The sequence below is a fragment of the Cygnus atratus genome, chromosome 1, assembly GCF_013377495.2.
Source record: "Cygnus atratus isolate AKBS03 ecotype Queensland, Australia chromosome 1, CAtr_DNAZoo_HiC_assembly, whole genome shotgun sequence".
Taxonomy (NCBI): Eukaryota; Metazoa; Chordata; class Aves; order Anseriformes; family Anatidae; genus Cygnus; species Cygnus atratus.
Window position 1 is genome coordinate 186,151,797 of NC_066362.1, and position 10,619 is coordinate 186,162,415.

The following is a 10,619-nucleotide window of genomic DNA, read 5'->3' on the forward strand; positions in this document are numbered from 1 at the left end:
CAAGACCCGCGGTGCTGGTGGAGCCCCTGAGAGCATCTCCTCCTCTGAACCGAGTGACGGTACCGGCAGCGTGAGCGTTGCCGCAGCGCTGGCTCCAGGCAACGAGGAGCTGCCCCTTCTCTCCGGGGGTGCTGCCGTCCCTTGGTGCCTGGTACCCTCTGCTCGGGCTGGCCCCATGGAGGGGTGGTGGGCCACCACCGAGGATGGGTGGCTACTGATGAGGTACGGAGAGAGAACCGTGGCACAAAGCCGCAGCACGCAGGCAGGCTGCTCTCTTTGGCACGCAGCTCTGCAAACCCTCTTCTCACGTAGCCACGACTCCGTCCCTCCCAAAGGAGTCATAAAATGCAGCTTTACCCGTCCTGCATGTGGTAATCAGACGGGCTTAAGAGCTTAAGCGCTCTTATGGCAGCAGTGCCTACAAAGGTTGCGCCGGGCTCTTTGCCCGCCTCGGTCTGCTTCTCTCATCAGGCTGCTGCTTGGCATGGGCGTGCAGGGGCACATCGTTAGTGACGGAAGCGGCAAATTGAGCTTGCTAATAGGGAGGGAGGTGAGAAAGACACGTCCCTCAGGGCTGCTCACGGCCACCAGCAGCTCCTGCAAGAGCCCGGGGCTGCGCCGCTTGCCCGCGTCCTGCCGAGCCTCTGGGTACTGGGATGGTCCACAAAGCGAAAAGATGGCAGTGAATGGGTTTCATCCTTTTAGGCTGCTTTATTAAGCAAAGCAAAACAAACCCAACCCCCTCAATATACCTGGTGCTCATTGACCCAAGACCCCTGTCCACAGCTCTGGGAGAAGGCCCGGGCCGAGGCGTGGATGAGATCAGTGCTGGGAGCATTACACACATGTATATTGACCAAGGAAGCTTGCTGCCCTCCTGTACTCAGTCACCAACAAATGCGAAGGAAAGGGTGCCCTGTGCATTTGTGTGGGCAGCTGGGTGCAGGACGATGGCGAAAACCTGCATGCATGTGGGAGGTGGTCGTGGCTGCACAATCCTTCAGAGGTGAGGCTGAGAGGCTCCTACTTTTCATGACAGGAGCTAAGGACAACACAGTTACGATGGAAGCATAAAATACCCCTTACAGTCATGCAATCAGCTTTCAAGCTTCAGTTTATGGAAAAAAAAACCTCTGAAGAATTAACTGGAAGTTGTTACCGTTCCTTGGGCATGCTGAGCGCTCACAATAAATCTTTTTCCTGAAGGAAAAAGCAAGGTTAAATCAAACTACAAAGCCCACTGAGCATTAGATTTACAGCAATCTGAAAGGGTTATAGGTTCATTCCTTAAACATCTGAATTATAGCTGCTTCTGGGTATCGATACGTGAAGCAGGCTGACCCCCTCAGTTCTGCAGGGAGCTAGGGAATGAGCAGCAGTGGTGAGATGGCGCTGGTTATCGTCTTGATGTGCATTTCGAAGTCACTTCCAAAGAAGTAGATGAGATAGTAGTTGAGTATCCCAGCCACGGACATGAGGAACAGGAACAAAATGATGCGCTTCCCAAACAAGTAGCCGGGAGTGCTGGGGAGACAGGAAGGGAGGGAAGCAACTCATTATCGTGGGTCACCTACCTCAAGGAGGACTCGGCCTCCAGCCTCTGTGGCTGAGACCAGCTGGTGCACCCAGGGGTTGTGACAGAGCTGGGCAGTTCCTGCTGTGGCTTGTGCTTTTGCCACATCCACCTGCAAGCTCTTAGATGTCAGTGGAAACACCAAAGAGGCCATTCAGAGGGACCTGGTCCGTCTTCACAGCCATCAACGGCTGTGGAACAGTTTTATTCCTCATGTGCTTAATTAGCTTTATTAGGATGAGAGGAAGACGTTGTGCAAATGCTAGCACAAACACATGCATGCATTTGCACAGGTAGTGAGGGGCTGGAGCATCTCTGCCGTGAGCAGAGGCTGAGAGAGCTGGGGCTGCTCAGCCTGGAGAAGAGGAGGCTCAGGGGGATCTCATCCGTGTCCCTCAATCCCTGAAGGGAGGGTGCAGAGAGGACGGAGCCAGGCTCTGCTCAGCGGTGCCCAGCGCCAGGACAGGAGGCCATGGGCACAGCTGGGCACCCAGGAGGCTCCCTCTGAGCCCCAGGCAGCACTTCTGTGCTGGGCGGGTGACGGAGCCCTGGCACAGGCTGCCCAGAGAGGCTGTGGGGTCTCCTCCTTGGGGATCTCCAGAAGCCGCCTGGACGTGGTCCTGGGCAGCCTGCTCTGGGTGTCCCTGCTTGGGCAGGGGTGGCACCAGGGGCCTCCAGGGGGCCCTGCCAGCCTCAGCCAGCCTGTGCTTCTGTGATTCTGAGTAGGAGCTGCTGAAGCACCCTGGGTTTTGTGAAGGGCTCTGCACAGTCTTACCTCTGCGTTCTCTCCCCCAGGTAGCCCACGAAGTACTTCTGCCTCACAAACAAGTACATCAGGCCAGCAAAAGCAGCAGGAGCTGCATAAAGCACAGAAGAACACATTACAAACACCAGCTGGGGTCCCTCTGCATGTACTGTCCACACTCTCCCTTTCCTGAGGACTTTCTGGGTGTAATTCTGCCCTCAGCCACGCAAAAGATGCACCTGGTCCCATCAGAAACCCAGAAAGGATCATTAACGGCTTTCCCCACACCTCTTCCCCTGGCCATGAAGCTCCTCTCTTCCAGAAAGAACAGCCACTGACCCTAGGAAATTAACTAAGCATGCTCCTGGTCCTAGCTTTAGGAAAACTCCCATTGCATTGGAGGGGATATCATCTAGGAGAGCAGGTAAACGCTTAGTGCGTGGCATTGGCCCCAGGTGGGTGGCAATGCCACCTTCACACACCCACCTTCCGTGGCCCCAGGCACCTTCTCCCCAGCAGGGCCTAAACTCACAGCCCCCTCCAGGGCAGCTCTGGCAATTTAATCAAATGAGCCCATTTCCAGCTCTGAGGGTGAATAGCATGGCACGCCCAGCAGCCAGCACCAAACCCTCCACCCTGAGCAGAGGGTAATGACTCTATGGGAATAGTCCAAAGCACCAAAGTGCTCTCCATCCCTTGCTGAAAGTCACTCCAGGTTGAAGGGGGAATAAAAATGTGTTACCTTGGCTGCAGAGAAGCCCGGCGCACCAAAGCACGGCAAGGAACGTAGGGTACGCGTGCCCACAGTTTTGGCTAGGAAGGAATTTGTGAGCAAGAAAAATCAGAACAGAGGGAAAATGGAAAGAAAATCATTTTGTTTCACCCACAAGCGATGGTGGGGTGGATTTGGGCTGTGCGAGCTCCACGGTGGCCACGTGCAGGCATGGGGATGCTGCAGGCAGCTGAGGGCAGAGCAGGCGTGTGAGCAGAAGCTGGGAAGTGGCTCCTTGCGTGCCCGTGTCCCAGCACCATCGCCGCCTCGCCCATGGATTTGCTTACCTGACACCTCCTCGTGCAGAGAATGGACACCTTTGTTCTGCCTGCTTGGGGAAACAAACCGCCCCGCGAACGTGCCTGGCAGCTGGGAAATGTGTTTGCCTCCTCTAGCATGTGTAACAGACAATGTGTGCTTTGTCAGCTCGGGAAATCCTTGTGCTTAAGTCATATTACTCAAGTTAAGGGCATTGAGAGCTGAGTGAAAACAACAAGAGGAAAACTGCGCAGCAGAAAGGAGCGTCTGACAAAGTTAATGTGTCTCCTTGTATGTGCACAGGAGTTATTTCCAACTCCCTCTGTCAGCTGGGAACGCTCTTCCAGAGGGAGGCATTCTCCTCTTGCAGAGGTCACACACCTGTGAAGGGCAGCATTTTGATGTCCCGTGCCTTTTCAAGCGCAATGCCACCACTTCACGGGTAATAAAAAATACTTTATGTTCTTTTCTCCTCTGGTTTGGAATTAATTTCCCCCCCCTGCTCCCTCTGAAGGGATGTCAAAGACATGATGCGCTGGGAAGTGGAGAGCGGAGAGGAGCAGGGCTTTGTTAGGAGCTCTGCCACCCCCCTGCTCCTCGAGTCAGCATCTCTTCCCTTTTGAGCTTTTTGGGACACCGGCTGTGCTTGTGGCACACGTCCAGCTTTAGGTGTTTCCTGGGGGAACTGGTTCCCAAATGACAGGACATCCTACATGCCAGGGCTGCAAGTCCTGGGTTCACCAGCAAACACAACTGAAAGCCGCAGGTCCGAACGCTGCCACAATGCACCCAGCGATGGGATTGCAGAGCAAAGCCTTAAGCTGAGGGCATTGGGAACCCACCTGTGGACCCCAAAAGGGTTTGGATTAAGCCCTAAGGAAGAGGAAGATGAGCTTGTTACTCACTTGGCAGTGTAGACGCGGTCAAAGGCAGAGGACCCCGGCCGCTGGATCCCTTTGCCGTTGCAGTGTTTACTCTCATGCTCCACTTTGCTGGCAAAAAAAGCTGTTAAGAAAAAAGAAAAAAAAAAAAAACACCACAAAGCACACAAGCTGTTTGATCTGAGATGTAATTTGGAGATAGTTCTGAAGCTGGTCCCTGTGGGCTCAGTTCTACTGTCGTGAGCATCCCCATGTGTGCCTGGACAGCAGGAGAGTGCGCAGATGTGTGGCGGTGCAGGATGTGGCCGGCACGCTCACTTCACCATGGTGAAACCCCACCCTCTGTGCAAGTGTTTCATGTGGTGTCACCTCAGGCGTCCCCATGCTCTCACATGTGACCAGCAGCCCTGAGCCCTGTTTAATCCCCATACCTGCAGAGGTACGACTCAGGCATTTGTGCCCCCAGGGGGAAAAACTTCCTAGTCAGAGCCGCTAAACTCCATCCTCACTCTCTAAAGGAGCAGGGAGAAAAGAGATTCCTTTCTCTTTTAGTGGCACCCATTTGCCAAAACAAGGCCATCCTACAGGACCTATTCATTTCCCTGAAAGGCTCATTGAAAACCTTGTCTGGATGACAGATCTCTGTGTATCCATGTCGTGTTTCCCACTTTTAAGCAATAGTGTGGTGTCAGGATGTTAGCCGCTGCAAAAATGCAGTACCTCAAGATAACGTATCGTGTGCTTGACAAACATGCTTTATCTAACGACACTAAAACAGAGACCATCCATCATGCATCTAAATATACCAGGCAGTGCTGTGGCAGGCTACAAGCTGCAAGTGTTGTGTTATCACACACCCAATCTCAGTGCACCCAAGGCACCCTGTGGTTTAGAATATTAGCCGAAGATGTATATAGAAGAGAACACATCACAAAAAAATGAATAAATAAATATCGTAACAATATAAGGATGATTTGATAAGCTGTAGGACTTCTTCCCTGGAATCTAAAGAGCTACTTCTTTTTCCCCCTCACGGATGCTGGAGGCATGTCTTTTGTACTGATATTGCCTTCAGTAAAAACTTCTGAGGTTTTTGCTTTCCAATATAGAGTAATTCCCTGGGTATGCACAGCCTTTCTTCAGAAAAACCCACAGGGCTTTAAGCCAGCATCCACTAAGAGCCACCAGCATGGTGTCTTGGAGGACCTGGCCCTGGAGAGCCCAGAGCTGACCCCATCAAGCAGCACAGCCACCAAGAGCTCCTGGTGTCCCCCTCTGCCCGCTGACCCAACCTTTGGGTTATTAACCTTCTTATGGGGTCTAAGAGGACATGGTCAAAGACAAACAGCATTTTTTTTGTGTCCAGTGCAGAGCTCCTGTGATGAGAAACCACTCCCAGCCTCCAGCATCAGGGCTGGACAGGCCTGGGGGTCCTGGGTCTCCTGGGCAAGGACCTGGCTGTGGAAATCCAGGCATCTGTCCTGGAAGCTCTCAACACCTCTGATGTGGTGTATGAGTCCTTGGTCAAAGGACCAGGCATTCAGGCAAAGGACAGAGGTGGGTTTATCATAACACCCACATCGTGGGTGAGACACTGAGAAGTATTGGGGGGATGGGTGTTTTGCTTCTCTAATCAGTGGGTTACAGAGGGAAACAGAGGAAAGGCACCTACAGAGTGCCTGTAGGCCCATCCATCCCTCAGAGAGGTACCAGCATGAGAGGAACCACCCCACCAAAGCGCTGACCTTTCTCCACTGAACCCAGAAAGAGCTTAGACAATCAGCTCACATGAGGTGACCTCCTCTCAGCTCACAAAAATGCATGGGGTGATCACCTCCAAACCACCACAGCTGCCTCATGGGCTCCCCAAGGTGAGGGCAGTGAATTTGGGGGGAACCTGGTGTCTGGAGATTTCACCTCTCTGTCCTTACACCTCTCCTGAAGCTCTGCAGAGGAGCAGGGCAGCACTGGCAGGTCCTACCCAGAGGTAGCCCTTGCCACGGCTTTGGGCTGGCAGCACCAAAACGAAAACACCGAACAGCAGCATCATGCTCCTGTTAGGCTGGGGAAATGGGAGACTCTGCGGTGTGAAGCAGCTTGCAGCACCGTAGTTGTATTTCCTGCTCTTCTCTGACCGTCGAGGTGAGAAGGTGCTTTCTCACAACCCAAGACCAGTGAGGAGAGCAGGAAGGTGTGAGGAGAGAGGAGGCCGAAGGGCTTAATTTGGCTTGTCTGCATGATGCCCCGAGGCTCCAGGGCTGCATCAGCTGCTCTGAGCCTGAACCACCGCAGCCCAGCACCCGGGCACACACAGCGAGGGAGCTGGGGAGATGATCCAGCCGGAAATAACACACTTTTGATTTCAGGTTCTATTTTCATTCCCATGAACCAGCTCCTGGTGTGGCCGTGTGAGGGGAGGAGGCCTGGTTGTTTCGCAAGTCCACACAAACAGAGCCAGTGCGATGCTACTCCGGCCGAGCAGAAACTGGCGAGCGTACAAGGCTGCCCCTTCCTTCCACTTCACATCGCTTCCTCTGCCCTGATCTGCTCGGCAACGAGCACTGCTTTGCCCTAAGAGCTGCTCGATTGCAACATCGCAGTGATGCAAGAACAAAACCAAAGCTACATGGGTGACTCAGAGACGTCCGGCCACTCGAGTCATTCTGCAGGATGCGGAGATTCCTGACATGAGCAAGGTGATGGCAAACGGGTGGGGAGCAGCACCACAGCCTGCATCTGGATTTGGAACAGCAGCATTCACCAGAATGGCTTTTCTTTCTGCTGTGCTGAACTGGAACCACAACAAGAGTTTAGCACAACTGCAATCCCTTGACAAGCATTTCTACTGCCCTAATTACTGTATACATAATATACAGCATCCGCATCAGTCAGGTCTTTCTAGTCAGAAAGCTTGGGAGGAGGAAATGAAGTGAATGCAAGCTCTGAAACCATAGCTCAGGGCTGCGTGTCACCCTTGAGTGGCACGTGGAGCCCTCTGCAATGCAGCCAGTCCACAGCAGTCAGGTCAGTAGTCTCACAGACAGATTTCCAGGAAACCAAAGTGCGTGTCAGTCTGCAAGGCAAAGGCCTGAGTTTCAGAGTGTATTGGGTTTATGTGGCAAGGGTTTGGTAGCGGGGGGAGTGAGGAAGAGCCCAGGAGCTGTGTCAGATCAGAGCCAGCTCCAGCTGGCTCCTAAAGGGATCCATGAATGACGCTGGCTAGGCCTCTGTGAGAGCAGGTTGAAGAAAGGGATAAAAACCGCTGTACAACAGCAGCTGGGAGAGTGAGGAATGAGAACTAGCCCTGCAGCCCCAAGGTCAGTGCAGCAGGAGGGCAGGAGGTGCTCCAGGCAAGCAGCAGCAGTTCCCCTGCGGCCTGTGGAGAGGCCCCTGGTGGAGCAGGCTGTCCCCCTGCAGCCCACGGGTCCCACATGGAGCAGATCTCCACGCTGCAGCCCGTGGAGGAGCCCCCGGTGGAGCAGGGGGATGTGGCCTGGAGGAGGCTGCGGCCCATGGAGAGCCCCCGCAGGAGCAGGCCCCGGGCCGGAGCTGCAGCCCGTGGAGAGGAGCCCACGCAGGAGCAGGGGGTCTGGGGGGAGCTGCCGCCCGTGGGGGACCCGTGCTGGAGCAGTTTGCTCCTGGGGGATGGACCCCGTGGTACGGAGCCGTGTGGGAGCAGTTCTTGAAGAGCTGCTGCCTGTGGGCAGCCCACACAGGATCAGCTGGGGAAGGACGGCATCCTGTGGGAGGGACCCCACGGGGAGCAGGGGCAGAGAGGGACCGTGAGGGAGCGGCGGAGACAAAGTGCTGTAGATTGACCACAACCCCCATTCCCCCATTCTCCTGCACTGCTCAGGGGGAAGAGGTAGGAGAGGGCATGTGGGGGGGTGAAGGTTTCTTTAGGTTGCTTTTGGTTCTCGCTGCTCTAGTCCATTATCAATAGCCAATAAATTACATTAGTCTCCTTTAGGTTGAGTCTGTTTTGCCCATGACGGGGACTGGTGAGCAATCTCCCTACCCTTACCCAACCCCACGAGCTGTTTCATTGCATTTTCTCCCCCTTTCCCTTTGAGGAGGGGAGTGAGAGAGCGGCTGGGTGGGTGTCTGGCAGCCAGATAAGGTTAAGCCACCACAGAGAGGGAGAGGGCAAACCAGCATTTAAGGTCAGGCATCTGGTCAGACGTACATCTGGAACATCTTTCTATTCGCGGCGTGTGCTCTGACGCCCTATTCTGTCACCCTTGACATGGCATACTGGACATTTACCAGAAAAGAGGATTGGGTCAAATGATGCAGCATTTAGTGCCTATGTCAAAACTTTACCAATCCTCACTCTTTTTCCGCCCTGTGGCAGCCAGGCTCATGCTGAGCTCCCACCACTTCCCCTCCCTACAGCACAGCCCATTTCCTAGGTCCGATCAAGAAGTTTGCCCTCAGTGAAAATCTCCTATTCATACCAAGAAGCCTCAGCAGAAGATTTCAAGCACTTGCATCAGATCCCCACCATGCTTCTGGTTCGCATTGAACTTGGACAATCTCAGTGTACCCAGGGCAAAACCCACTCCCTTATCTGGCTGCTCAGCACCATTTTCTGCTAAAATGATTAAGTATTTGTAAAGAATGATGATCAGGCTAAAAACACATTTGCACAGGAGAGAAGATTGCAGTTTGATTTAAAAAGCCCTGAAGAATAGCACTGAGTGTAGGGGTCTGAATAAGATCTAAAAAAGGAAACTTCCCCATTCTAGGAAATGCACAGTGTTCTAGGGAGGGACTGCGGATAGTTGAAATTAGCTGAGCTGCAGCACTAGGACAGCTGGGTGCCCCCAAAATCATCCAAGCAGGTTTCTCAGAGGGGTTGGTGCAGTTTTGCTGCTTTCACCCAGCTCTGTGCAAAGCTCTGAGCCCTGCAGCCCACCAGGCTCCAGCCAAAGAGCAGCGCTGGGGCTTTATCCATAGAAAGAGGTCCCAGTCATCAAATATAAGTTCACGTTGTCACCGGCAGCCCCAGCATGGCATCCCTTTCGTTAGCTGATATACATATGACCAACACACAGAGCAGGACTGACAAGCTATTGAAATGATGATATGCAAGATGATCCCTGAAAAGGGAAAAAGACCATCCCTAAAGCCAAAGCGATACCTGCGCCTGCACGCACTTAGAGCAAGAGGTTATTTGCCCAGCGATCAGCTCAGCATACATCACACTGGATTTTTCTCAGCCCTTCCACAAATGCTGATTTCTGTCTCACCGTTCTGGACGACACTGATCAGGGTGACGATGGCGAGCAGGACCACGCTTCCCAGGGTCTCCTGGTCCATTTTGCGAGCAGGCTGTCAGGGTGGACGCTGCAGCCGTGGTGGCAGCTCAGCCCTGCGAGCATAGAAGGAGGAAGTGATGATCTCTATTATCTTGAATCGTGAAACACTTCCTATGGCCTCACAGGAGAGCAGTAGCACCCTGCACTTGGATGCCTGCCAGCGCAGCACAGCCGCAGCCCACAAGCTCCGTCATCACACCCTTTTTCATCCTCATCTCTCACTCTTTTACAGATGAAGCGCAGAGAAACAAGTCAGCAAGTGCCTGACCACTGCCCAGCTAGGAGGAGAAAGGACGTTGGCCAGTCTCGGTAACCCTGCTGCTCCCAGACACAGAACCCCTCTAGTCACAGCCCCACCAGTGATGAGACCCTCAGGTCACAAGCAGAAGCTCCCCGTCCATGCAGCGTGTTGGAACAGGTAGGTTGAGCAGGGAGAACACAAATGCCGTGAGCATCATGAGTGGGCGCAAAATATATGTCATTACCAGGGATGGATCCTGCATCCTTCCCTCTGGAAGATGGTGACAGCTGCCAGCATTCAGCTTTACTGGCTCAGCCTTTGCAGGTGCACCCCAGTTTCACTGGGCTGAGCCCATTATGGCTGAATAAACTTGTTGCAGCATGTTTTCTGCCCCAGCTCTGATCCCATGGAAGATGGGATCCCATCTGGCAGGGAAGCACAGGCTGTGGGAGTGGAAGCTGCGGAAAGGCTTCTGTGAAGTTCACAGCATCTTCAGTGAGGTGAGGCCCTGGCACAGGCTGCCCAGAGAAGCTGTGGCTGCCCCATCCCTGGAGGTGCTCAAGGCCAGGCTGGATGGGGCTTTGGGCAACCTGGTGTGGTGGGAGGTGTCCCTGCCCATGGCAGGGGGTTGGAACTGGGTGGGCTTTAAGGTCCCTTCCAACCCAAACCATCTTGTGATTCTGTCAGATGGCTGGAAAGCGTCCTCATCCAAAGTGCACACCATTAGGTGGCCAGAACCATTCTGCTCCCTTTTGCCCATATTTGCATGGGGAAAAGCCTTGTTGAAAACATTAACTTTTACTTCACCACGTGCTACCCCGGAGGCCT

The 10,619-nt window shown here is 53.8% G+C and overlaps 1 protein-coding gene across 1 annotated transcript; it reads right to left on the bottom strand.

The window, feature by feature from the left end:
• Positions 1–688: 688 nt before the first annotated feature.
• On the bottom strand, positions 689–9,778 carry ALOX5AP (arachidonate 5-lipoxygenase activating protein). The gene is made up of 5 exons (XM_035542527.2): positions 9,482–9,778; positions 4,254–4,353; positions 3,061–3,131; positions 2,349–2,430; positions 689–1,524 (listed from the first exon to the last, which is right to left on the bottom strand). The coding sequence occupies exons 1-5, from the start codon at positions 9,549–9,551 to the stop codon at positions 1,362–1,364; spliced, it is 486 nt and encodes a 161-aa protein (XP_035398420.1). The 5' UTR covers positions 9,552–9,778; the 3' UTR covers positions 689–1,361.
• Positions 9,779–10,619: the final 841 nt, after the last annotated feature.

Excerpts from the sequence above, each read along its gene's own strand:
- ALOX5AP (XM_035542527.2), bottom strand. The coding sequence starts at position 9,551 with ATGGACCAGGAGACCCTGGGAAGCGTGGTCCTGCTCGCCATCGTCACC. Across the intron at positions 4,354-9,481 it reads GATCAGTGTCGTCCAGAACG|CTTTTTTTGCCAGCAAAGTG; the intron begins GTGAGACAGAAA and ends TTTTCTTAACAG. Across the intron at positions 3,132-4,253 it reads GACCGCGTCTACACTGCCAA|CCAAAACTGTGGGCACGCGT; the intron begins GTGAGTAACAAG and ends ATTCCTTCCTAG.